Source organism: Paramormyrops kingsleyae, chromosome 9 (assembly GCF_048594095.1).
Source record: "Paramormyrops kingsleyae isolate MSU_618 chromosome 9, PKINGS_0.4, whole genome shotgun sequence".
NCBI classification, from domain to species: Eukaryota; Metazoa; Chordata; class Actinopteri; order Osteoglossiformes; family Mormyridae; genus Paramormyrops; species Paramormyrops kingsleyae.
The window spans coordinates 36,113,067-36,135,986 of record NC_132805.1 but is presented as its reverse complement, the minus strand read 5'-3'; the positions used below and the strand labels follow the sequence as shown (position 1 = coordinate 36,135,986).

The window sequence follows — 22,920 nt, the reverse complement described above, 5'->3', positions numbered from 1 at the left end:
AGGTGGCTCTAAGTGACACCCCCACGGTGCCATGTGCAAGCAGCAAGTGACAAGAGGAGCCTTCAACACACACATTACGGACCCTGCTTACACAGACCGTGCACACACCTTCCTGACTGACTGACTGGCTCACTCACTCACCTACAGCATAAGCACTCTAATGCAGAAATGAGTCCAAAGTGATCCCCACAGACAGGCTCCAGTGGTGGAGGGGATACCCAGTGCTCCCAGTTCACGAAGCAGGCAGAAGAGGTGGGAGAAAAACTGGCCAAAATTGGCCCCAAAGCAGATGAGAGGAACATCTCCCTGATCCTATGGAAGGATATTGAGCTTATCCTCAATATGGGGAAGACACTCATTATAAAGTCACAGTGCTTGTATTTAACTCACTCCACAAGCTGCTGCCTCATACACACACACACACACACACACACACACACACACAATTATATCTTTGTGGGGACTCTCAATTCATTTCTAATCCCAACATGATGACCTTAACCTCTACCCAGGCCTAATCTTAACCATAAGGAACCAAAAAAATATGAGACTTTTGGCATTTTTACTTTTTTGATTGCAGTCGCAGGTCTTTGTGGGGACCCGGCAACGTTTACATTTGGTACCCACAATGTAATATAAACCTACTCCACACACACACACACACACACCAGTAAGCCCCAGCGTGTCCTTGTGCTCTAGCCCTGCACAGAGTAATGATAAGGTTAGTGTATACTAGAGGTTTGGGATTCACGCAGACCTGCTTCAGCCACTTCCTTATTTATATATGTGATTGTGTTTGTTTGATATAGAGGCTCACTTAAGGCAGCATCTGAGCCAGTCCTACGATTCTGCCAGCCACCCGACTCCACTGACAGCGCTGGATGGGGAGACCTTCATGAGAACAGAGGACGATATAAAAACCGATTCACCGGTACTGCAATCGGCGTGAGATTAAGGCTCTTAGGACATCTGGACGGCTCCAAGACGTGCGATTCTGCGTGAACATGGTAGCTAATGTGGTTCATTCACTCCTCATCTTCCTGTGTGGTTTAGAGCTCCTCTGCAGATGGTTGTTTAAGGTTCAGGTTCTCTCACTCATCAGGGGGATGAGTCACATGTGAGGAGATGATCTGATACATTACCTGACTTCCTAGTAAACACTTCTACCCAATATAATATTCACCGTTGTCCATTTTTGCAGCTGTGCACTTTGAAGCAATTTTTTGAATTCCCTACCTTTCAATCCCCACACTGTCCATTCTGTAGGTGTTATGAATGGCATCCAGGATTGTGTGTGAACACTCCTTCAGCAGTTCTCCCTGGTTTTTGGGAGATGTGTCACCAACAGACAGAACTTCTGTTCACAAGCATGTTGTCAGATCTTGAGAAGAAGCGAATGCGAGTGTGTTTACAGTCGGTCCGGCTTTGCACTGCGCTGACATCACCGCTGGCTCCCTTGTATCTATACCTCCGGTGTCCAGTGTGTGATCTGGAGAGGATCCAAAGAAACAGCAAAAACCAGATTCTGAAAGTTGAAGACATCAAAGTTTATGGCAGAGTGAACCCATGGATCTTTGTAAGATCAAAGACATTCACAAAAAATGGTTTGAGAAGAACATTTTTAAACACCAGCCCATAAAGAACAGGCATTGCTCCACATCCCTGCCTTCTCCTCTTCCAGCCATTTTCATGTCCCAAAGGAGCGTTCACCATCGGCTCCAAGAAGACTGACATGATCCCTCCAAGGATTCCAAGCCAAAGTGTGAACGAGCAATCAAACAGCACGAACCACAAGTTAAAAAAAAATCTAAGTGTTAAATTTTAGCTGAGAAGAACTCAGCTGAAAGACCCAGGTCATTAGTGTGTCTCACCTCAGCTGGGTGACCTGCCCTCATCTGGACCTACCTTCCTTAAATAACTATGTGGGACCGTAGCCAGGTCATCACTAGGTACAGGAGGTCAGCACCTAAAGATGAGGCTAGAGGTGGCTGAGGCAGCTAATTCCTGTGTCTCATTAGCTAAAGGAAACCATTATTCACCAAGAGGTAGTTATAGGAGAAGGAGACGTCAAACAAAAAAGGATAAACGGTTTGCTGTGCCTGTAAATCTCTTGTGGCTACGGCAGAGAGGATGAAGCTGACGTGTCCTGATCCGTAGTCTGAGCTTCTTCACAAGATGCATGACCAGACTGTCACTTCAATTTATACATAGTAGATGAAATGCTGAAGCTGAAATTAGTGGGTTGCCCTTGCTTTACACTTTCCTGGGCAATCGTTTTAATCCAGTAACTAGCCTTTTTTTTCTGGGGCCCAGTTATATTTGTACATTAGTATTTTCCCCCAGCCAGCTAACCAAACAAGTGCAAAAATGAGCCGCGCAGAATATTAAACTCGACATGACAGGGAATCTTAGGGTAATCACAGTTCACCTGTTGGCTGATCATATCTGACTGGCATGTTACAGGATCTGAGGGGCCAGTGTGCTGGAAGCAGAGGACGTGTAGGCGGCTCGGGTCACAACGTCGGCTAATGTGTCCGCGCTGTACAGGAAGTGCAGGGCGCCCGCGTTCAGAAAGCGCTGTGCTCTTGCGACAGACTGGATCACCGAAGCGGCCGCCCCAGCCCAGTGCTCGCTCTCCATGTGAGTGGAAACAGCAAGGTCACATACGCCTGAGTTGTATTTTAAATTGGGCTCCAGTCCGCCAGCTCACTGAGATCCTCTCTAAACCTTATTGCCTTGTTAATAAAACATTACCCAACACAATTTGCATTTCTTGCTCTCGTAGTGAGTATGTGTGTGTGTGTTTTCGCATGGGCGCTGGTGGCTGTAGCCTGAGTGACCCTAAAGCCTCGGTAACGCCGTTGAACCCCTTGTCCTTAACCATTTTCACTCCACTGAATCCTATGGCGATGCAGGTATTAGGCTGGAATTTGCTGTAAAGCTTAATGGAGCTGGAATAACCCTGTCCTGAGCAGGACCCCTGTCTGTCTCAGCCAGTAAAGCCACACTGGCTTTCATGTCCTTTCTGTATCACTAAACCTTCACGTCATGAGGTAACAAATGAGTCCCAGTTTCAGGGTTAATGCAAGGCCGCCATTTCCATTCGGCTTCCTGCGGATCCATTTGTACTGAAATGAAATCTTGAATATTTTGTGCATTTTTTGTACTTCTTGTAGGTGTAATGAAATACTTTGAAACAGTTGCTGTTGTTATTGTTGGGATTGCTTTTTCTTGCTGATTCCCCTGTGGTGAATCATTGATTTTACTACGGTTTGAAATTTTAAAATCCGCTGAATGAGATCATCCTCATCACACCTGTCAGAAGGTTGCTTCCTTTGACGCCCCCATGAATTTTTAAAGGTGTCTGCGCTTTTCTCAAGTGTATCTTCTCAAAAATATACATCCCAGTGTTTGCCGGTATCTCGGCTCTCACCAGCGCTGCCAGATGTGTGTGTGTGTGTGTTGTCAGAGATGTATATTTACGTCCTTTGCACCGTCATGCCAAAAGCCATCTTTGAAATAACACCTCTTTTCTATGTAGGGTTTTGACAGTAACACTCATCCAGTGTTGCTTGGTATGTCAGTATCCATGGGAGGGAGAGGGTGAGGTCAAATACACAGCCAGATCCGACTCTCACAGGTGGGCTGTTCTATTATCCATCCGCACCCCCAGCCCCCACGCTTCAGGAGACCCCTGCAAACCAAACAAACAAGAGCATTCTTCTGGCTGAAGTCCTTCAGATCTAAGATGAATATTTTTACCCGACTGCAGTATGTCCTCCTGCTGCCTCTAGCATGAACGCAGGCAGGACTTCATCCCCAGGAGCCTTACCTCCTGCTAGGCTATGGGTTTGACGGGCCACTAAGTGGCATTTGTACGCGGTGGGGAGTTAGTGGTTAACAGCGTCTGCCGGTGCTTGCAGACAAAAGGTACGCTAGCGGTTAGCGGTATAGAGTCAGCGGTCAGCAGCATTTGTAGGACAAAGCCTGGTGCGGGATGATAGCAGTTAATGGCATGTCAGGGTGTGCTATCAGTGATCTACAGCTATGGAGCTGTCCGCGTGGGGCCGCCATGACCTGGCGCTGCGTCGCGCTCGCAGCTGAAGCTCCGGAGTCTACAGGACAGAAAGACACTAACATTTTACCCCACAGACCTGTTCCAGTTTTTACCCAGTATTATATGACATATTGCATCTTCTTTCACATCGTTTTTTCACTCATTTCCCAGTAAATAATTGACACGGTGGCTTACGTTTGTTTCGTGTGCCAATTTCTGTTCCCCCAGACATCACCAGAATTATGATGAATGCATTGAATGATGTGCTATTTTTGGCCAATTCAAATTCCAGATATATTCCAAATATACGTTATTATAGAACGGTATCTCAGAGTGCCCCCATTTTCATTCGCTTTTCTGATACTGTGCATTTCACATCACTGCATGTCTATCTGAGCATGGTCTCAATGTTTTGCTCCATCCATTTTCATTCCGAATCACTTCCGAATTGTTTCCAAGCAACAACAAATTTACAAATTCTTCTTCATTTTTGAATCACAAATGCAACGCATCGTATAAAAGTAATTGTAACCCTAAAATTAATTTCAGCTTGACTCACACCACAGGCACCGTCGAGAAGCAGCAACATTAATGAATATTCATCATGCTGCCCTTCTTTGTCTGAGGCTTCCTCAAACCAGCTCCCATTGGCCGGTTAAAAAGAGGCACATTCCTCATGTCAATAGGAGACTGTTAAACAAAAGATGTGTCCAAACAATAATGTAGTAATGATGATCATGTGATGCTAACTGACGATCCCAATACGATATCTGCTCATAAGCTGCAGGCCCTTATAAACATTTCCTAGAAGATGTCAAAGATCTCAAAGAGTATTTCAGGATAGCCCATAATAGTCAGGCTAGCTTGGCTGTGATCTGGGCGTTCTCGCAGACCGCTTTCCTCCTCCCTGACTGTCCACTCTCACAGTCAGCTTTCTTACAGGGGATTACATCACATCACCATTTAGCTGGTTAAACGAGGCTCCTATTAAGAACAGCTCCGATAGCTAACATCTTTACAGTTTCCTGTTTATTCACCAGGATATTTTTACAAAAGCAGTTCATGGTAAGAGTCTCAACTGAACGTCTCCACAGCAATAACTTCCCTAGGTGCTTGACTGTGGATCAGTTAGGTCAGTTCCTTAACCGCTGCGCCCCCTGCTGGTCCGTGTCTGCTACTAGATCTTACATTCTCCTCCAGCATACATGCTCTCTGCTGCCCACATGTATTTTATTTATGCTGCTAAAGTTCAGGACTGCCACACAGTTCCTGGGAAGGCAGTGGATACGTGAGAAGGCACGTTAGAGAAGTTGCGGTCCAGAGGGAGGTGGTGGAGTTAATGAAAGGTGAGGGCTGCATGTCAAACAGACGAAGGGAGCCCTTCGTGTCACGCCGGATGGACTGTCAGCGACGCGGTGGACGGCAGGAAGGGGCGGGGCCACGCGGCGGACGGCGGGAAGGGGCGGGGCCACGCGGTGGACAGCGGGAAGGGGCGGGGCCACGCGGTGAGCATCAGGCGTCTCCTCACATTAGCCTTCAGACAGAATGGCACACATGCCGTTCACTCGCTCTAAAGGTTAACAGATGTTTCCCCTTTCAGAATGTCCCCTGTGACTTTCTGAGGGTGGGGGGAGGGCATTTTGAGTAGGGGGGAGTCGCCTTTGATTCTAACCGTTAGAGCCACTTCCAGTTAGATTCTACCGGGACAATGACAGTTGCAAGATCTGCCTTCAGCGCCCCCCCCAGCTGCCCAGCCCGCTCCCCCCAGCTTTTTACGCAGCCCCTGCCAGCAAGCTGTATATCACAGGCCACCTGCATCAACATAACCGGCCGTTTTAGATGTCAGTCACGAGACTTTAAAGACTCACAGCCCTTTGTCATTAGAGCAGCCACTTAGATGGCTTCAGACAAGAAAGAACAGACAATTATGGACTGAAAGCTGTTTTTCTTGAAGGTATTCTCATTCCAAACAAGCGAAAGACAGAAAACCATAACTGCCGTATCTGCTTCAGATCATAGCCCGTGTTTCGATAAACCCCTGTGTATTTTATTACATTTCTTATTAAAAACACTGTGGGTTTTCCACAGTTCAACATTGTTGGGATTCATTATCAGCTTAAAAGCGAGACCGTTGCCTTGTGCACTCAAGGCAGTGAACGACCATCACCGAGTTCCCCTTAAGTCTCACAAAATCGCCTGTCGTGGATTTCTGTGGAATTATACGCTGTCTTGAATTCAGGTAATTTTCTGACCAGTATTCAAGCATGAACTGCAATTTGGCTTCAAAAAGGGATCTCGCTCCCGGTTGCGGCTCTGTTCCCATGCGACTCCTCCTCGTGAAACACAACTGTGTTGCCATTCGGCAGGAGCCCAAGGAGACTCTAATACCAGCCATTCTCCTTTTAGCTTTATGTTAAATAATAACGGTGACCAGGCTCTGTGAAGGTAATGCACCGTAAGGCAGGCTGAAGAACTGCCGGGTGAAACACGGCAGGTTAGGTGGGAAGGAGAAGCTCTGTTGATGTTGTTTTATATCACGTTTAATTGCTTGAGAGGTGAGTTTATGGAAAGCCACTCAGACACTCAGACTTTGCTCCATTTGCAGAGGTTAAGCCCCTTTTCGCAGTGCCTCCCCCATCCGCAGCACCTTGGCTAGAGGGCCGGTAAGCACTGCCGCTGCTTTTAACTCCATATATTTAAACATGCCCCATTCCTGGTTTGAAATGAGACTCGGTCGGTGGCTTTTAGACCTGGAAAGCTGAATCACTTTCTTGGATATGGAAGTCAACATATGGCTCATGGAAGGTGAACATCTGCACTGAAGGTGGTGCTGGCTGGCTGCAGAACACCCGACCAGGGTTTTCCAGCGTAGGATGGAACTGAGGTCACGTGACGCGTACCACAGCAAAGCCGGACCGACGCGTCTGCCGCAGATAAGCGGACAGAGCCTCTCACACGCCAGGCTGACATCTGACCCAAACAAACAAATGTTTACCACTACGCTCCGTTCGCTTGCTGAAAGTCACTCCCTGTGGGCTTGTGCCTCGCAGCCCGCAGACGTGCCGGACGCTGCGGCTGTGAGAAGCACGGCTTGGACCAGTGTGCCACGCCGTCACACAGACATGCTGGCGATGAAGGCAGCAGGAAGACTTAAGGAAACGACGGCGAAGCCGCAGAGCTGCCGGGACACGGCCCGGCGCCCGTGTCATCGTCCCGTTTAATTGCTGGCAAGCCGCCAAATACTTTAATCCTGTGTGTGTTTCTATTCCACGACAGAATTTTAAACCGCATGTCAAATGCGAGTTCATGCTATTATCTCAGCCAGGACATTCCTGCTTGCAGAGGACCATGGGAAATGTGAGTCTCCCTTTTGTTATTGCTTGTTTTCTATCCTCCTCTGCAGTATGATGGGATTTACTCTGTGAGCTGGCTACAGGCTATGTGTGATTTAAAGGATTCTTCTCCCTCCTCCAGTTTTTAATAAACCCAACCCCAAATCATCTTCAGCGCCACATAATCTAGGCTGTCTGATGAATCACGCGTATTTATTTTCTTCTTGCCGATTACGGCCCCTTATTCCTGTTCTGCCACGCTTGGAGACTTTGGCATATTGCTCCGCTGGAGTTGATCCCAAATCTTCAGGTTCCCTTCCACTCATGTCACTTTCCCTTCAGATGAATCAGCAAATCTCCAGACTCTCTCCGGTCCCACTGCCCGCTTTCTGCATGGGGAGGAACTTTTCAAGCCCAGGCAGTGAACTGCTGACACCATCACCAACCTCGCCGAGAGGCGAGAAACTTTTTAGACTCGTAAGAAAGGACATTTGCCGAAACGACCGCTGGCGTCATGCTGTATGAAGAGTGTGCATGAGAGAGGCCTCTCTTGACCTTTTGCCCATTTTCTCCTCAGCTCAATGGTTGCCCTTTCTAAGTAATTCACAGGTGTCTGCAGTACTGTGACCCCCCCTAACCCTCTATCACTAGCACAGTATAGCATTTTCCATGCTGGATTTAAAAGCAGTCTTCCGATTCACTATCAGAGACCCTGTTCCACACTATGGCCCCATGCAGGAGAGAGTAAAGGAGACTAGATGACCGCAGTCCACCGCCTTCCGAAAACGAGTCCCTAGAAGGCAAAGTTAGAGGAACCCTGACAACCTCCCCACCGGCAACAAACACAGCTGGCTCTGTTGTCCTCTGCACACTCTTTGATGATGGTAATATTCAGCAGGAAAAGGAGAATCTCTCCATGCGATCTTGGCTAGTGCCCCAGATGAATTCTTTTACAAATTAGAACAAATAATCAGATATTTTTTATTTATGTTTATTCCTCACTAGTAAAACTGAAAAAGATTAGATAACTATGCCCAATCAAATTACTCATAAGGATTCAAAATCTGAATTAGATCTCTATCTATCCATTTTGCATGTTGCTTGTCCAGGACAGGCTTCGGGGACCTGGATGCCGTCCCGTGATGCCCGGGGAAGCGGCCTGTACCTGTGTCAGGTCCATTGCAGAGTAAACACAAACACTCACACACTATTGGTTAATTTAGACACAGCAATGGAGCTGCACTGTGGGAGGAAACCTGTGTAAAGATGAGGAGATAATGCAAGATGGACACAGAGCCGAAAGCAGGGGTCCACGGTGGAACCCGGGTTCGTCGTGTGACGTCACCGATCACTGAGCTGCCGCTGCAGGATATTTACATGACGTCAGTTGTGTGTAGCTTTATCAATCCCATTCGAACCCCACCTGTGCCTGCTGGGTGTGTTTATGTGTACCCCATCACCCCAGGGTGCTGCTAGAGATTCCGGGCCCCATAAAAGCACATAATTGGGCCCCAAACCCAGACCAATCCAATTATGTTGGGCCCTTGGAATCGTCATAATTCGCCCCCATTACACCCCTGTCCTCACACTATCATGACCGGACTCCAGTCCTGTCACACCAAGATGACATAAGCAACTCCTTCCAGGACAACCCTGTTGTGACCCAGACTGGATTCGCCAGCGCCCCCTGGAGCTGCAGCAGCGTCATTGCTGAGGAGCAGCCTAAGTGGCATGACCTCCCTCTCTGCCGTCACCCCCCTCCTGTCCCCTCCTCACTTCTGTTTCACCTCACGCGGCTGTGATTCAAACCAACCTGTGGTGCGATACTTCACACTCGTGAAAAAAGGGCAAAGTTAATATTTAATCTTCTTGTGTTTTTTTTTTCTCTCTGCTCTGTTTGGGTAGCCAAAAAAAAATACAACTTTGGATTCTTGGAACTCATAATTGCATTCAGGCTCCTCTCCCAGTGCGTGCGGAAACAACGGCTGAGATTGTTAGGATGCTCTTTGAGCTCCTGGTGCAATGTATGTCGAGCGGAGTGTGTGTGCTTCCGTATGCAAGTGTGCCTCAGCTACAAATCAGGCACGGCCAGATGCACTGGAATTGAATGCACAAAGATACAGAGATAGATACAGGTTATTTGCAAATGGGAACGCAATGCAGTGCATTTGACAAACATTGAACCGTCGCACAATTCATAGCCCTCAGCTATGCTTTGTTAAACCAACAGAGTCATGAAATTCTATTATTAGATCGGCCCCCAAAGACGATAAGCATTTCTTTCCTTTTTACCTCTCACGCATTTTTTTGTGAGATGTTTGTCTTTTTTTTGTTTGTATGTCAAATAAAAAGAAATAGGACATCGAGAACAACAGATTAAGGAACTGGAGTACTAGCTGATTTCGCACATACCCTGTACAGCTCCCGTTAGTAGATGACAGTGGCTTGGGGCTTTATTCCAGCCCTGAAATAAAGCGCTCTAATGCAGCGCTCGGAGTTTTTCGTCTTCCAAAAACCACAGCCGTGATTCCTGGGTCCAGGGCCCCGCCGGCCGAGGCCCGCCACCATTTTCTGCGTGCTATGGTGTGTTTCACATTTGACATGCAAAGGACGATGCTGTGAACACTGTAGATTTGTCAGGAGGTGATTCCGCTCAAGAGGACTGCCCAGAATAAACTATGCTCTTATGCACTAATGGCCTATCTTTCATGATTCAAGGGGGAGATGGATGATTTCTGAGAGTATGGAATTTGTATTCGTAGAATTATAGCGGCTTAGAATTTCATTCCGCGCTAGAGTTCCTTGAGCCGTTCCTGCCCCTACTTGGATTTAGATTTCAGGTTTTTTGCCTGGGAAATCCAACACGTCCCCGGTTATGCAGGCTACAACCCTTCCCTCTGAGCATATGAGTCACGCTGCATCGGATCTGTCACAGGTTCGACACCCTGTCACCCTCTGCTGCCGCTTGTTAGCAATTAAAGGACTTTGAGGGGGTCTGGGAAACAGTGCAGGCAGAATTCAGAGGAGCTGCTGCTGATTGCAATCAGATGAGCAGGGGGGTTGGGTGGTGGGGGTAAAACAGTGGGTGGTGCAAGAGAGACTGGGGGTGGGGGTGCTGATTGCTCATTAGCTATAACACGGAGTCTTAACCCTGATTGGTTTATGATGTGGCTTGTGGACAGCAGTGGTCCAGACCTTTGATGGTGGCAGGTGAGGAGATTGTGAGTTGCCGTGGTGATTCTGAAAAAGAGGAGATGCTGCCTATTGGCAGAATGCAGAACATAAACAGGTTATTTAGCATTTTATACCATGCGGAATAGATAGAAGGGAACAATGAGAGGTGACACTGAACGGGTAAACACCTGGGGGATGTGCTTAGTGTGCATTAATGTGGTTATTTTACTTACACTTTGGGGAGACAAAAAACAGTCCCGAGGGTGTAGGGGCCCCCTACCCATCATCCCCAGAGGTCTAAGGCATGTCAGAGATGATGTAGGCATTAGAGACTGGGGTGGGGGCTTACAGGGGGTGCAGAAACAGGGACCGCTTTACGCAAGCCGGGACAGGTTGGGGTGGGGGTCGGGGGGGTGTACAAGCTGTATTTTAACTGCTGAATAATTCTCCCTCTGTGGAGAGAGAAGCGAAATCCACCTGGCTTTAATTTGACTGTCAGCCCCCAGATAATAAAGCTTGCCGCTGTCGCGATGAAAGTGCCCAATGAGGGAGAGGGAACATGAAGGGGAGAGAAGGGGTTCATGGGAAAAAAGAATCTGCCAGTTCTCCCACTGACCTTAGCAGAAGAAACTGAATCAGGGTTCATGTGATTGCCTCCTTTCCCTTGCTATTCTTGTCACTCTTCCACGGAGAGTCATGCCAGAACGTGATGAAAGACGGTCATGAGTGGCTGTGACACGACATTCGACACCGTCAACTTGAAATCCATTCCCCTGTCACAGATACACTGCCTCTTGGGGTAAATTGCTGTAATTTGTGTTATGCTTTTCAAAGCAAGCAGAGGTAAGGGCATTCGCTGCAGGGTGATCATTTTATGACTGGAGCTTGGAGCTTAACCAATTCGGATTAACTGTGAAATATATTCAGGTACATTTTTAAAAAAAACCTGAATATGAATTTCAGCATGAACTCGAACTCTTCTGCTTTCATGTGCCTTTATGTACAAAATGCATTTTTTTCATCTAACCCTAACCCTAAACGAAACTGACTCACCCTGTAAAATCCAAAAAGCAAAAAGCAAAAAAATAAATAAATAAATGTACCTCTGCCACTTTTGCAATATGTACAGATACAATTTCTGACACTCACCCCTTAAAAGGTGAAGCCCTTAATTTGAATAATGTCTTATCAAGCAAAACACCAACAGAAATTCAGGAGATTACTAATGGATCTGCTTCCACTGTGAGCCCTACAATGAATATTGTGGCACACTGTAAAACGTAACTGTGACTCATAAAAACGACGCCCCGGGTAAAACGTGGTCATTAAGGTGGGCTTTGCAGAGATTAGGAAGCAAATGAGGCTCCAGTAAACTATTTCATCTTGCCTGGAAAGACAGGCAAGTAAACTATTAAAAAGTTATGTCTGGAACTGCATCCTTCTCCCCTGATGGGAATAAGGACAATCTTACATTTCTTTGTAATAAACTTGCAGAATGAATTAGTAATCCCGCGGAGAATACAAAAATCACACATCCATGCAGCTTCGAACTGCTTACCGTGGATATGGTTGTGGCGGGGGGGCATGAAGCCTATTCCAGGCGACATAAGGCACAAGGCTGGGGTACACCCTGAATGGGATGCCAGTCCATCGCAGGGCAATTTACAAAAGCCATTTAGCCTACCCGCATGTCTGTGAGAGGAAACCAGTCTGATATGGGGGAACGTGCTGACTCGACACAGAGCAAAGGCGGGATTTGAACCCACAACCTTGGATGTATGAGGCAACAGTACTACCCACTGAGGTACTACAATATAAATTGAAAACAGGATAGAACCATAATATGATTATTCAGTAAATTTCAGACAAAAGTCTGAAAATCAGATTTAATACTGCATGTGATGAACCAATAAGACGTTTCATGCCTTGTTGTTTGGGTGTTGCCTGCCCCAGGATTACCTAATTATTTTGAATATCTTCTGACTCAATTGTTTCATTTTGATTTCTCTAATGGAATTATAGCATGCAATCGGTTGCCAAGATTAAGTGCACGGAGACAGTCATTCGCGTTGTCCTATTTTCGGTCCTCCGCTCCCAGTAACCGTATCTCGGAATCCTGACCACTCACACTCAGCTGCTGTTACACACGACTGAATGTAAATGTATTTTTTTTACAACTGCATTTTTCATACGCATTTTTTCTGGACACAATCTGTCAGGACTGCCCTCTTGTTCGCCTTTTCTGAGGGTGTCAGGAAATCGCTTTTGCTTATTTTGTTTTTCTCCCCCAGACGCAGCGCGTGTATACATTTAAAATTTAAAGCGTTATAAGAGGCTGTGAATAGCTTATTGTAATTTCAGGGCACCGTTGGCCTCACTGGGTGGCAGCTGCGCAGCCTGAAACTGTAAATGAAGCTCTCAGATTTATTTTTGTTTGAAAAACGTTAAACGGTCCGATGCTGAGGCGAACGTTAAATTCCGTAACGTCCGCTTGGCGGACCGCACAAAGGCCGATTTGCATATGGGCGGGCTTAAATGGGTGCGGTGGCGCTGAAGCCCCGCCCACGCGTCGCGCTGATTGGTTAGAAAGCGATGGGCGGAGCGACCATGGGCACCCACATGGAGTCTCCCTCTCTGTGTCGGCGGAGTGAAGCTGCTCCGAAGCCGAGTGACGTTCCTGTTGGAGCATAGTCTTGTTGACACTTGTCTTCTGCTGATTGAATGACAGTATCTGTTTTTATGCCATATAACTTTTTAATCCCCTCAGCTCCGGTTCTGTTTTTACAAAGCAGATTGCTGTGTATTTTATTTGTGCGCTTTCTTGGCTCAAATGTAAAATATTGATGAAAAGGGGGAAGTTTCATGTCACACTGGACAGAAAGTGAGCTGGCACAAACATGAAGGACGCTGTAAAGTTTGCAGTTCCATTCCTGTTTTTCATCTTTATTTTATCCCCCTCCACGACCGCTCCGTCGACGCTGTACCACGGAAATGTGGGTGAAAACTCGACTTGGCAGACGCTCGTACCTGTCAGCTCAGAGCGCCGCCACCCCTCGCCGGAATCGGGACCGGGCAGCGCTTTAGCGGGGAAGGGAGCCTCCGATTCCAGCGCTGTCCCCCCAAGCCACGACAGCCGCCGGTCTCTGGAAGCCTCAAGAAGTTTAGGCGGGCAGTTAAAACCACCGTACGCGCTAAGAGCTGATGCCGCGGAGCTGGAGACCCAAGTCCCGGACGTAAACAGCAGCGCCCCCGAAAGTGGACAGGCAACGCCTTCCGGGCCCCCGGTCGGTGCGGGCGGTGTCTCCCCGCGGGTCCCTATGGCCATGCCGCGGAAGCCGAGGGCAGCACCCGGGGAGCTGTCCTACGCTGTCCCCGTGTCCGAGGATGCGCGTATCGGGGACCTGATTTTCACGGTGCCCGATCACAGGTTTGCCAGGCGGTGGTTCGAGGTGGTTCTGGGCGTGGACTCGCCGGTCCAGATCGAGCGGGACTCGGGCCGGCTGTACTTGGCGAGTAAGCTGAGGAGCGCTGCTGATGTGCTGGTTAAAATCCACAACTTCGGAGGTAAGACCGGCGCGTCGAGCCCGAGACCCCGAGCAGCCCGGTGGGGATGCACCCGTATGCGCATTAAAACTAAGGCGCTGGTATCCGGATAAAAAGTTTACGAAGCCAGACGGTGACTGTAATAAAAGTTTCCGAACTTAAGGCGCGATTTAATTTACTTAAATTGTTATTTAACTCGTCATCTATAAACTAATTTGGTGATGGGTAATTAATGTATCTGCCAGCCCTAGAGTTAATGAAGATTCACGGATCTGATTGTCAGTGATGTTTTGTAGACTGTGTAATTTAAATAAGGTAATTAAATATCACGCTCCGAGATCTCACCTCCTTCGATGTAATTAAAATGTTAAATGTTTTAAAGCACACGAATTGCACATAGTTGTTGGAAATATAATTTCAAATCGAAGGACTCACTGGTGGATAAACTGTTAGAGCGACACCTACCACAAGACCAGATCCCAAATGCCCAGACTGAAACATCACCAGAATTTTCATTAATTTGCCTTTTAATGCGTTTCATATGCATTTAGTCTTGTATGAGTTTGCTTACACGTAGACAGTCTGCTGTAAAGCCGTGATGTGCGGCTCAAAATCGCTTTAGGCTCCGCAGACGTGAGCGGCTCCGCTGACGAGGAGCAAAGTGCCGCACAGTCACTAATTTGCATGATTTGAGCAGGGGGCGGGGCGCTTGTGTAGCTTACATGCATTATTTTAAAAATATATTTTATATATTACATATGCGTACTTATTTTGAGTTGTGCACCTTAAAACTTTTTTTAATGACCTCGCTCCATATATTTTAATGTGGTATGTGAAGCAGATGTGACAGGAGGTCTTGGAGGAAGACTCCAGGGACCCAGATCAAGCTGTTCAAGCGCCTGTGGGGGGGCTGGGTCCCCGCTAGGTGCCCGCGTGGCTCTCGCGCTCTGCTGTCACCCTTGCCGGGGGGGGGGGGGGGTTGGGGGGGGGGTGTTGCCTTCGGTAATTAGTGAATGAGGTAAAGCTCACGTGCAGAATCAGCTTCCTGAACTCTCTGGTCCTGTTGCCAAGCTCATCGAATTCCCAGCTTCATTCCTAACAGTGAGTTTATGGAGGACCCCACTCAGCATTGTTGCTAGCTGTGTAAAAACATCTTTACAACCAACCCCATTCATCTTTAAAAGTATGCTTTTTGTCCATTGTTGAATTTACGTTACCCGTGAACAGAGCGCGGTGGTTTGGATAACAGTTCACAGTGAATAAAAATTCCCTGAAGTCTGAGCTGTCAGGGTTAGGGTTTAGGGGGGCGTGATTCCTCACAATCTGCTGCATCTGCAAGTCTCAAAGAAATCGGAGCAGCAGAAAATGTGGCTCCTATGAGCTATTCTGTTGCTCTGAAGGCGAACCCACACGGCGTGTTTGCTTGAAGTAATTAGTGATATTTATCCACCTGGAAATTTACTCGCAATTCCAAACAGATCCCCACTGGGACAGCAGTTTGCTTGTTTAAGGAAGGATCGCACCAGGTTCTGATGTAGCGCTTAGGTGTCTTGAATGAAATAGGTCCCTTGATTAGGGAACTAGTCCAGGGGTCTTCAAATGACAAGAAAGTGAGTGTAAGGTAGCATATCCTCCCATGAATATAGTGCTTTGGGGGAAATCCCATAAATGCATGGTTTGCATGGTTTGAGTAGAGCATATAAATCAACAATATTCATGACAGTATTATGTTTGCACACAGAAGGGGAAGAAATGAGTAAGAGTCTTATCAGCTTCTTTGCAGGTATCTTTCTGTTGTTTGGCCTCCAATGTTCTGCTGGATGGTAAGTATGGACACAGCATTAATATTTCCAGTCGCCGGTGAGCCCCAGACAGCACCTTCCACTTCGGGTTCTGCAGAATAGCTATTGCTGTTTACTCTGAGGAAAAGCACATTATGCTGCGTACGTATGGCCTGATGAGCGTCTTAGGTGGGCTTTATGGATTATGTCTGGAGGTCTCGTGGTTCCAGGTCAACTTCACCGCGTGTCACCGCATCTGTGTCCGCCGCCTCTGCACATGGCCCTGGTTTTTGTGTGCGTCTTTGCGTACGAGGACCGTGACTCCTGCAGCATCCGAGAAAGCAATTATATGCAGCAGTGCAGCCCTGTCTCTGCGGGCCTGGGCTTTTTGTCTGGGTTATCCGTGAAGAGACTCATTCTCCTTACATTCAGGAAAAGGGAGTCAAACTGGTGGTCTTGAGGGAGATAATTATTCCTGAAACTGTTGTCCACCCCCACTCTGGCACATTTTTTGTGTGTTGTGAAGAGTATTGTTTATTTTCTCCCATTTATATGAGACTTTAGGTGGCTGTTTTCCTTTGTGTGTGTCTGTATGTACTTTTTTCCCTCTTCTTATGTCCTGCCTGATACAGCTTCTGCGGCAGTAGAACAATTACCCTGGATTTCTTTCACATGAAATAAATTCTACATAAACAGTATGAGCCATGTTTGTTGGCTGTAGGTCTTGTTTATATCTAATTTCTATTTGCTATTCTGACTCCCTCCAATAGTAAATTATGCCAAATATCTGGTATGTGTTGAATACCAGAACTAATATATCCTCCTGAGACCCAAGGAAAAAAGTGTCCTTCAATTTAAGTTATTTGTCTTTGGAGGAAATAAGACATCTTACAATTTAGATTTTTTAAAATGTATTTTTATTTTTAATTTCACAGCATGTCCTCTTTAGTGCACAACAGGAATAAATACGTTTCCTTACATCAGTGAAAAGATAGATGCAAAAATAAAATGCCCACTACAATGGACATAAATGAATGGGTGGGGTCTCAGGAGGATACAATTAATAACATCCCCAAAAATTGGGGAGCTGTACTGCACCTCCACACTTGGGGAGTCTAACATAACCTTCACTCCGTGTGTGGAGTGTGCATCTCCTCCACGTGTTTGGGTTTCCCCTGGGTACTCCGGTTTCCTTCCGAAGTCCATAATTGCTTGTAATGCATGATTGTGAGTTTGTGAATATGTGCCCTGCAGTGAACTGGTGTCCTATCCAGGGTCTACACTCGCCTTGTGGTCTGTGCAGCATTGGATGAGCCTTCAGACCCATCAGAGCCTGAATGGGACAGTCGCTTTGAAGGTAGATGGATGGTGTGAGCATTTAACAAGGTTTAATATTTATTTTACAGTTTCAGTGCACATCATTTGTTTTCTATATTTAGTCCACATAGTCATCCAGTATCATCAGTGTGTCTGTGCGTTTAACTATTATGCACAAGTGACAAATGTAATTGTGCCTGCAGATTCCTTTCAAGGCCCACAAACTGGTGACTCATTGGTATGTCAGATACTATTGCTGTTATTAACAAGCTGCGCGTGCGCACACACACACACGCACACACACACACACAGAGGCTTCGTAACAGTGCAGGACACAAGCTGCAATGGCCTGTTGTGTATGTGTCTGTATGTGTGTGTGAGAGAGAGAGTCTCTGCAGGGCCTGTCTCTAATCCTCCTAAAGATGATCCCCGTGGTTCTGCCATTGGCTTGGTAAACACTGATAATGGGCTCTGTACATGTGGAGCATTTCCCCCATCGCGCTTCTACAGCTGCTGTATTCTTCCCTTAAGGGATGGAGGCCCCCATGAAAGTTTGAAACCTAGCAAGAAAACAACTTTATCTTTCCCTGAACACAGAAAATACTCTACATTAAGCGCCTGCCTGGGGTTTGCGCGCGAGATAGAGAGGGGGACAGGGGGGGGGGGGGAAATCACTGAGAAAAACTAGCGCATGACATATAAAAGGGAAGACAGGAGAGAGGCTGACTGAAGAGTAAAACCGGAGATGTTCAGAGAGAAAGTTTTCTGGGACAGAGGGTGGGGGGGCTCATGGAGACACACTCACAGAGGATTTCTTATAGGTGGGGCCCAAAGATCAGGAATGGACCCTCTGAAACCATCACTGCTTTGGAAACAATCGCTGCATGTCAGTGGCCTCGGGCGGTAACACACTACACCAATGTTTGCTCTTATAGCGAAGGGATGTCGGCTTTCACTGCCATTGTCCAGATGAATAAAATTCTGGGAATTTTCAAAGTTGGAAACTTTCCATGGGAATTAATTGGAACAAACTGAAAATTTGCAAAACCTATCGCAGGTTGGGCTATAGTAGGGAACTTAAATGTAGTTAAAAGAAACATCTTGACAACACTAATATTTATATCATTGTATAAACAGGTGTTTGTGAGTAATTATGTGTAAAAACACCACTAAATTAGAATCTGCATCAAACACGTTGCTTGTAAGCTGTATTCTATGTTGTATTATTCATACAGTTTGTTTTTTTTTGCCATAACTGACAGCTTGTGTGGAGTTTCACAGAGTTCAGCATTTACAAAATTCCCTAACGTAACGTCCCATGGAAAGTTTCCAGAAATTTGCTGGCCCTTTGCAACCCTACCGCCTGTGGAAAGTTTCAGGAATTTTGCCAGAAATTTTCCACCCCTGTGCAACCGCACAGGTGAGCCCTTTTCCCTGGGCTTTATCCTTCTGCTGTGTACTTGGTTGTCTTCGTCTAAGAGAGAGCACAGCTGGGACTTGTGTACATTGTGACCTTCGCATAAGAAGACCGCTACTGCGACATCCCTCAGACAAAAGGTAGCTCAGGGAGCAGAGAGAGGTATCTGCACGCTGTTTAGCACTCTAACGTTGGTTTCATAACAGAATAACGACGTGATAGATTTTGCACTTCTCTCAGGGAATGATTTGTTTGTTCACAGACCGTGACTGTGAGACAGATGTCATTCTGTCAAGTTGGGTGGGAGGGCGCTAATTGGCTGGCAGTGTCACGATTGCCTGCCGTGTGCCTTTATTATCCTGCTAGGTGCCCACGTGCTATAGGTCACCAGCAGCTCCTCCCGATGGCACCCGCTGATTTAGCGTCTGAAAGGAAGGCAGTGTGGGTGGATTTGTGATCCTAAGGAGGACATTATATATCCATTTTGTGGAAGACTCTGGTGTTGTGGACAGTCGAGTCTGACAGAGATAAAGAAACGACCAAACAGCGATAAAAATTGGGGAGAGAATGTTTTATGGCCCAATGACTATGTTAATGGATTTTCCGTGTCTGGTGGGGGTGGAGGACACTTTGCTGAGCGTGATTCTGAAGTGAACTGGACTGCCTGGCTGCCCGGCTCTGATAGGCTTTCTTCACCTGCAAGCCAGGTTGCATTGAGTGACACATGCTGTACAGCACAGTGATTACCATGTCCCTCTATATTGTGCTGAGGGAAAAAAAAGCATATATACAGACACGCACCTGTCCCTGTGTTTGGATGTTTGGTACGCAGCTTTATTTTCAGTTGTGCAGCTATTTTACTCAAAAGCCAGTGAAATCCAGGATAAAGGCTTTCACTGATTCCCTGATGTGTAAAGAAAAAACAGATTAACATTTTTTATTATTTTATTGCATCACTTGCCAGCAGATTTATTCATTTTTTTGCTTTGTAAAGAGTAATGTTTTAATGTTTGTGTGAACTCTAATACACGGTAACTTTTCTCAGCTGAATCGGAGGCACTTTTCGGAGTAACAGAAGTACGTGCCTCGTTATCTGCTTTTCATATATACTTCGTCACACATACTTCAGCACGTGTATTTATATATAATATAAGAAAGAGGGTGAGATGGGAAAATAATAGTCTTGTACAAATTATAATGGTGGAAAAAACAAGCTCTGGGAAATGTTCGTTGCTTTGGTGTCCTTTGGTGTCTGATTTTGGTGACAGCCCGATGCTTGTGTCTCTGAGCTGCGAACCCGGAGGCCTTGACACTCCGTGAACTCGTCTGTCGTCAGCGTCACTACGATTACTGCATCTTCCCAGTGGGTGGCCAGCCGGGGCACAGAGTCAGGCGGGCTCTGTATGAGCTCCCTGCCTGCAGTGTTCATGCAGGGGACAGAGGGGAACTACACAGGTGGTGGTGTGGGGAAGAAAACCTATAGTGCAATTTTTAAATCTGGTAACGCTTTACATGAAGCTCCCATGTATAATGCACTATAGATACCTTCATAATGCATTATAATGGTAGGTATTACAATTAATAAAGCATTACAGCATCTTCTATTGACAGTCATAAGGCATTACAGTGATGATTATAATACTTCATAAGTACCAATGAAGCTCTCATCTATAATGTATTATAGATACCTTCATAATGCATTATAATGGTCAGTATAAGAATTAGTAAAGCATTACACATCATCTATTGACAGTCATAAGGCATTACAGTGATGATTATAATACTTCATAAGCTCCAATGAAGCTGTCATCTATGATGCACTATAGATACTTTCACAATGCATTATAATAAGAATTAAGGATGATTTATACTGCATTATAAAGGTGTCTATAATGCATTATAGATGACAGCTTCATAAAGCATTCATATGCATAATAAACATGGCTATAATGTGTTATGCCTTTTGGTAACGCTTTACATTAAGTGCACCTTCATAATGCATTCATTAGGCATTCATAGAACATTCAGTACACCTTCATAATGCATTCATAGAACATTCATAAGCACATTCATGACAGATTGACTAGCTGTGTGAGGTGTGCTAGTGGCCAAGTCAAAAAATACATGGCTGCACTGGACAGTCGCTGCAAATACTAGGATGATTTTAGCAGAGGTTCTGAAATGGCTAAGCTGACACTTTGACAGGCATAATATCATAGTTTTACACGAACACAAGGGTAATCTAAACATAATTTTCTTTGCCTGCCTAAGACTTTTGCACAGTACTGTATATTTAAAACTGTTAAGGGATGTTAGGATGTTAACGTATACATACATGATGTTTATAAATGTTTTATGAATACATTATGAAGGTGTACTGAACGTTTTATGAATGTAATATAATAGTATTATGAAGGTGCAGTTAATGCAAAGCATTACCTGCCTTGGTATAAATAATTATAGCAATGTTTATAGTGTTTTATGAGTGCATTATAATGCATTATAGATGTGTTCAAAGATTTTTATAGATGTGGCATTCATAGAATATGTCACAGAAAAATCTTTGTATTGAGGGTGGGGAGGGGGCATTTTGGTGGATGGGGGTCCCTCTTTCTTTTGGGACTGCTCGGTGGTGCTCAGGGGCTCCGCCAGTGGGGGGGGGGGGTGGGGGGTGGGGGGAGTTAGGACGAATCCAAAGGCCCCGGAATAACAGAATCCCTAAAAAGTCCGGAATGTAATTGGATTGGTCTGGGTTGGGGGCCCAGTATGATAAGGGGTCAGAGGTCTCGAGCGCCGCCCCCGGTGGTTCTGCCGCTCACTCAGTCACTCACTCATTCACCTGTGCCCCCCCCCCGCCCGTGTAGTCTGCCCTCCCAGGTGTCAGTTTCCTCTCATTTTGATCCTGTCACATGCAGCCTCTGTCGGCTAATTGAAGTTCATGCCACCTGCTCGGTTGGCCCTGCCATCGTGTTGTAATAGGTTATCGACAGCGTTTCTGCATCGGCCCAGGGGACGACGTTTTAATGACAAAATAGGACAAGGTCATCAGAGTCCCCTCAACAGCTGCCCCCTTAACCGTTTGCAGCCTGGTCCACGGCAGTAGCCCCCGGCTGTGGCATGGATGGCATTGCCCTTTTGTCGAACTGCACGGTGATGCCAGATCCTCTTATGCACGAGCAGCCTGGGTGTGTGGGGGGGCACCTTTATTATTGTGAGGATTCGGCCAAAGCAGCTCCATCGACATCCAGAGCTCTAGCAATTCTTGCATTCCTATGCCAACGTCATGATCCGTACATGGGAAAGCAGGAACATGTGACCAACCCCCCCCCCCCCCCCCGCCCTGGCTTTCACCACTCTTCTGAGCAAAAGTGGGGGGGTTGGGGAGTGGGATGGGCCATCGATCTTATGTAAGCATGGCTGCGAATAGCCCTCCTGTGCTCTTATTGATTTCACGCGGGACTGCAATAAAGTCATATGCAATCATTTGCATATTACCTCACAGCCCCTCGTTTCCAATGCCAACATCAAAGGGGAAGTAAACCGGCAGAAAAAAGGAGCCATTTAAAGATTTAAAGGCTACATAAATCAATTAAGCAAATATGCAGAGAGCTCTTTGGTTACGCTCGGCAGAAAATCAACAAACAAATACAGCCAGTTTGAGATTTCCCATTCAATTGAGGCTCTTTTTGATAAGTAAGCAAACAAGAGTAAACTGGATCTCACTGAGGGTCTCACTAGTTACCAGAGACCCTCCCACCAGTAACACGGGAAACAAACAAGCCGTAAGCCATTATTAGCTGGCTAGATGAAAAGTTGATATTTAGTTGACTAGTTCATTCTGATCTGTTAGTCAAGTAGCGTGTCTCTTATAATCTGGAAAGTAATTGTAATGGAAATGGAAGCATGGCTCAATCTTGTATAATTTTCTGTAATATCATCAAGAAGTTAAATGGAGAAATATCTTGTATTTATAACGGCAGGAAGTAAATTGTTATTAAAGTATGTTAGCAGCTAAAAAAACCAGGGATCCAGGAGAAGTTGAGACTAAGGTTGTAACTGAAGATGCACAACCAGGAGCTGGGGAACACTTAAAATGATGAAGATGCAGACACCTTCTACACGGTGTGTCTGTGGAGTGTCAGGGTTACTGCGGGATTCGAGGAGAATATCCACAGCAAAGATGTAAGTCATTCTTCTCTCTAGGGACCAGGTGGACCCATCACACCTAAGCTGTTGTGTAACATCAACAGCACATTAAAATAACACCCAGCACTAAGACAGGTACTTTACACAGGAGCA

General features: G+C 46.2%; 1 protein-coding gene and 1 long non-coding RNA gene across 5 annotated transcripts in view; one reads left to right on the top strand and one right to left on the bottom strand.

The window, feature by feature from the left end:
• Positions 1-1,343: 1,343 nt before the first annotated feature.
• On the bottom strand, positions 1,344-12,955 carry LOC111835815 (uncharacterized). 3 transcript variants are annotated; one of them, XR_002836287.2, is made up of 4 exons: positions 12,523-12,955; positions 12,122-12,255; positions 11,180-11,293; positions 1,344-1,489 (listed from the first exon to the last, which is right to left on the bottom strand). It is a non-coding gene; the product is annotated as an uncharacterized lncRNA (long non-coding RNA). The 3 variants fall into 3 exon arrangements; XR_002836288.2 differs by lacking the exon at positions 1,344-1,489 and adding an exon at positions 8,491-10,650; XR_011992837.1 differs by lacking the exon at positions 1,344-1,489 and adding an exon at positions 8,491-10,629.
• A 265-nt stretch (positions 12,956-13,220) lies between these two features.
• Positions 13,221-22,920, top strand: part of LOC111835807 (neural-cadherin) — an 84,382-nt gene continuing 74,682 nt past the window's right edge. For both annotated transcript variants that reach the window (XM_072716921.1, XM_072716920.1), the window contains exon 1: positions 13,221-14,127. In XM_072716921.1, the coding sequence (XP_072573022.1) occupies positions 13,461-14,127 (667 nt within the window). In that variant the 5' untranslated portion in view covers positions 13,221-13,460. The remainder of the gene's footprint in view (positions 14,128-22,920) is intronic.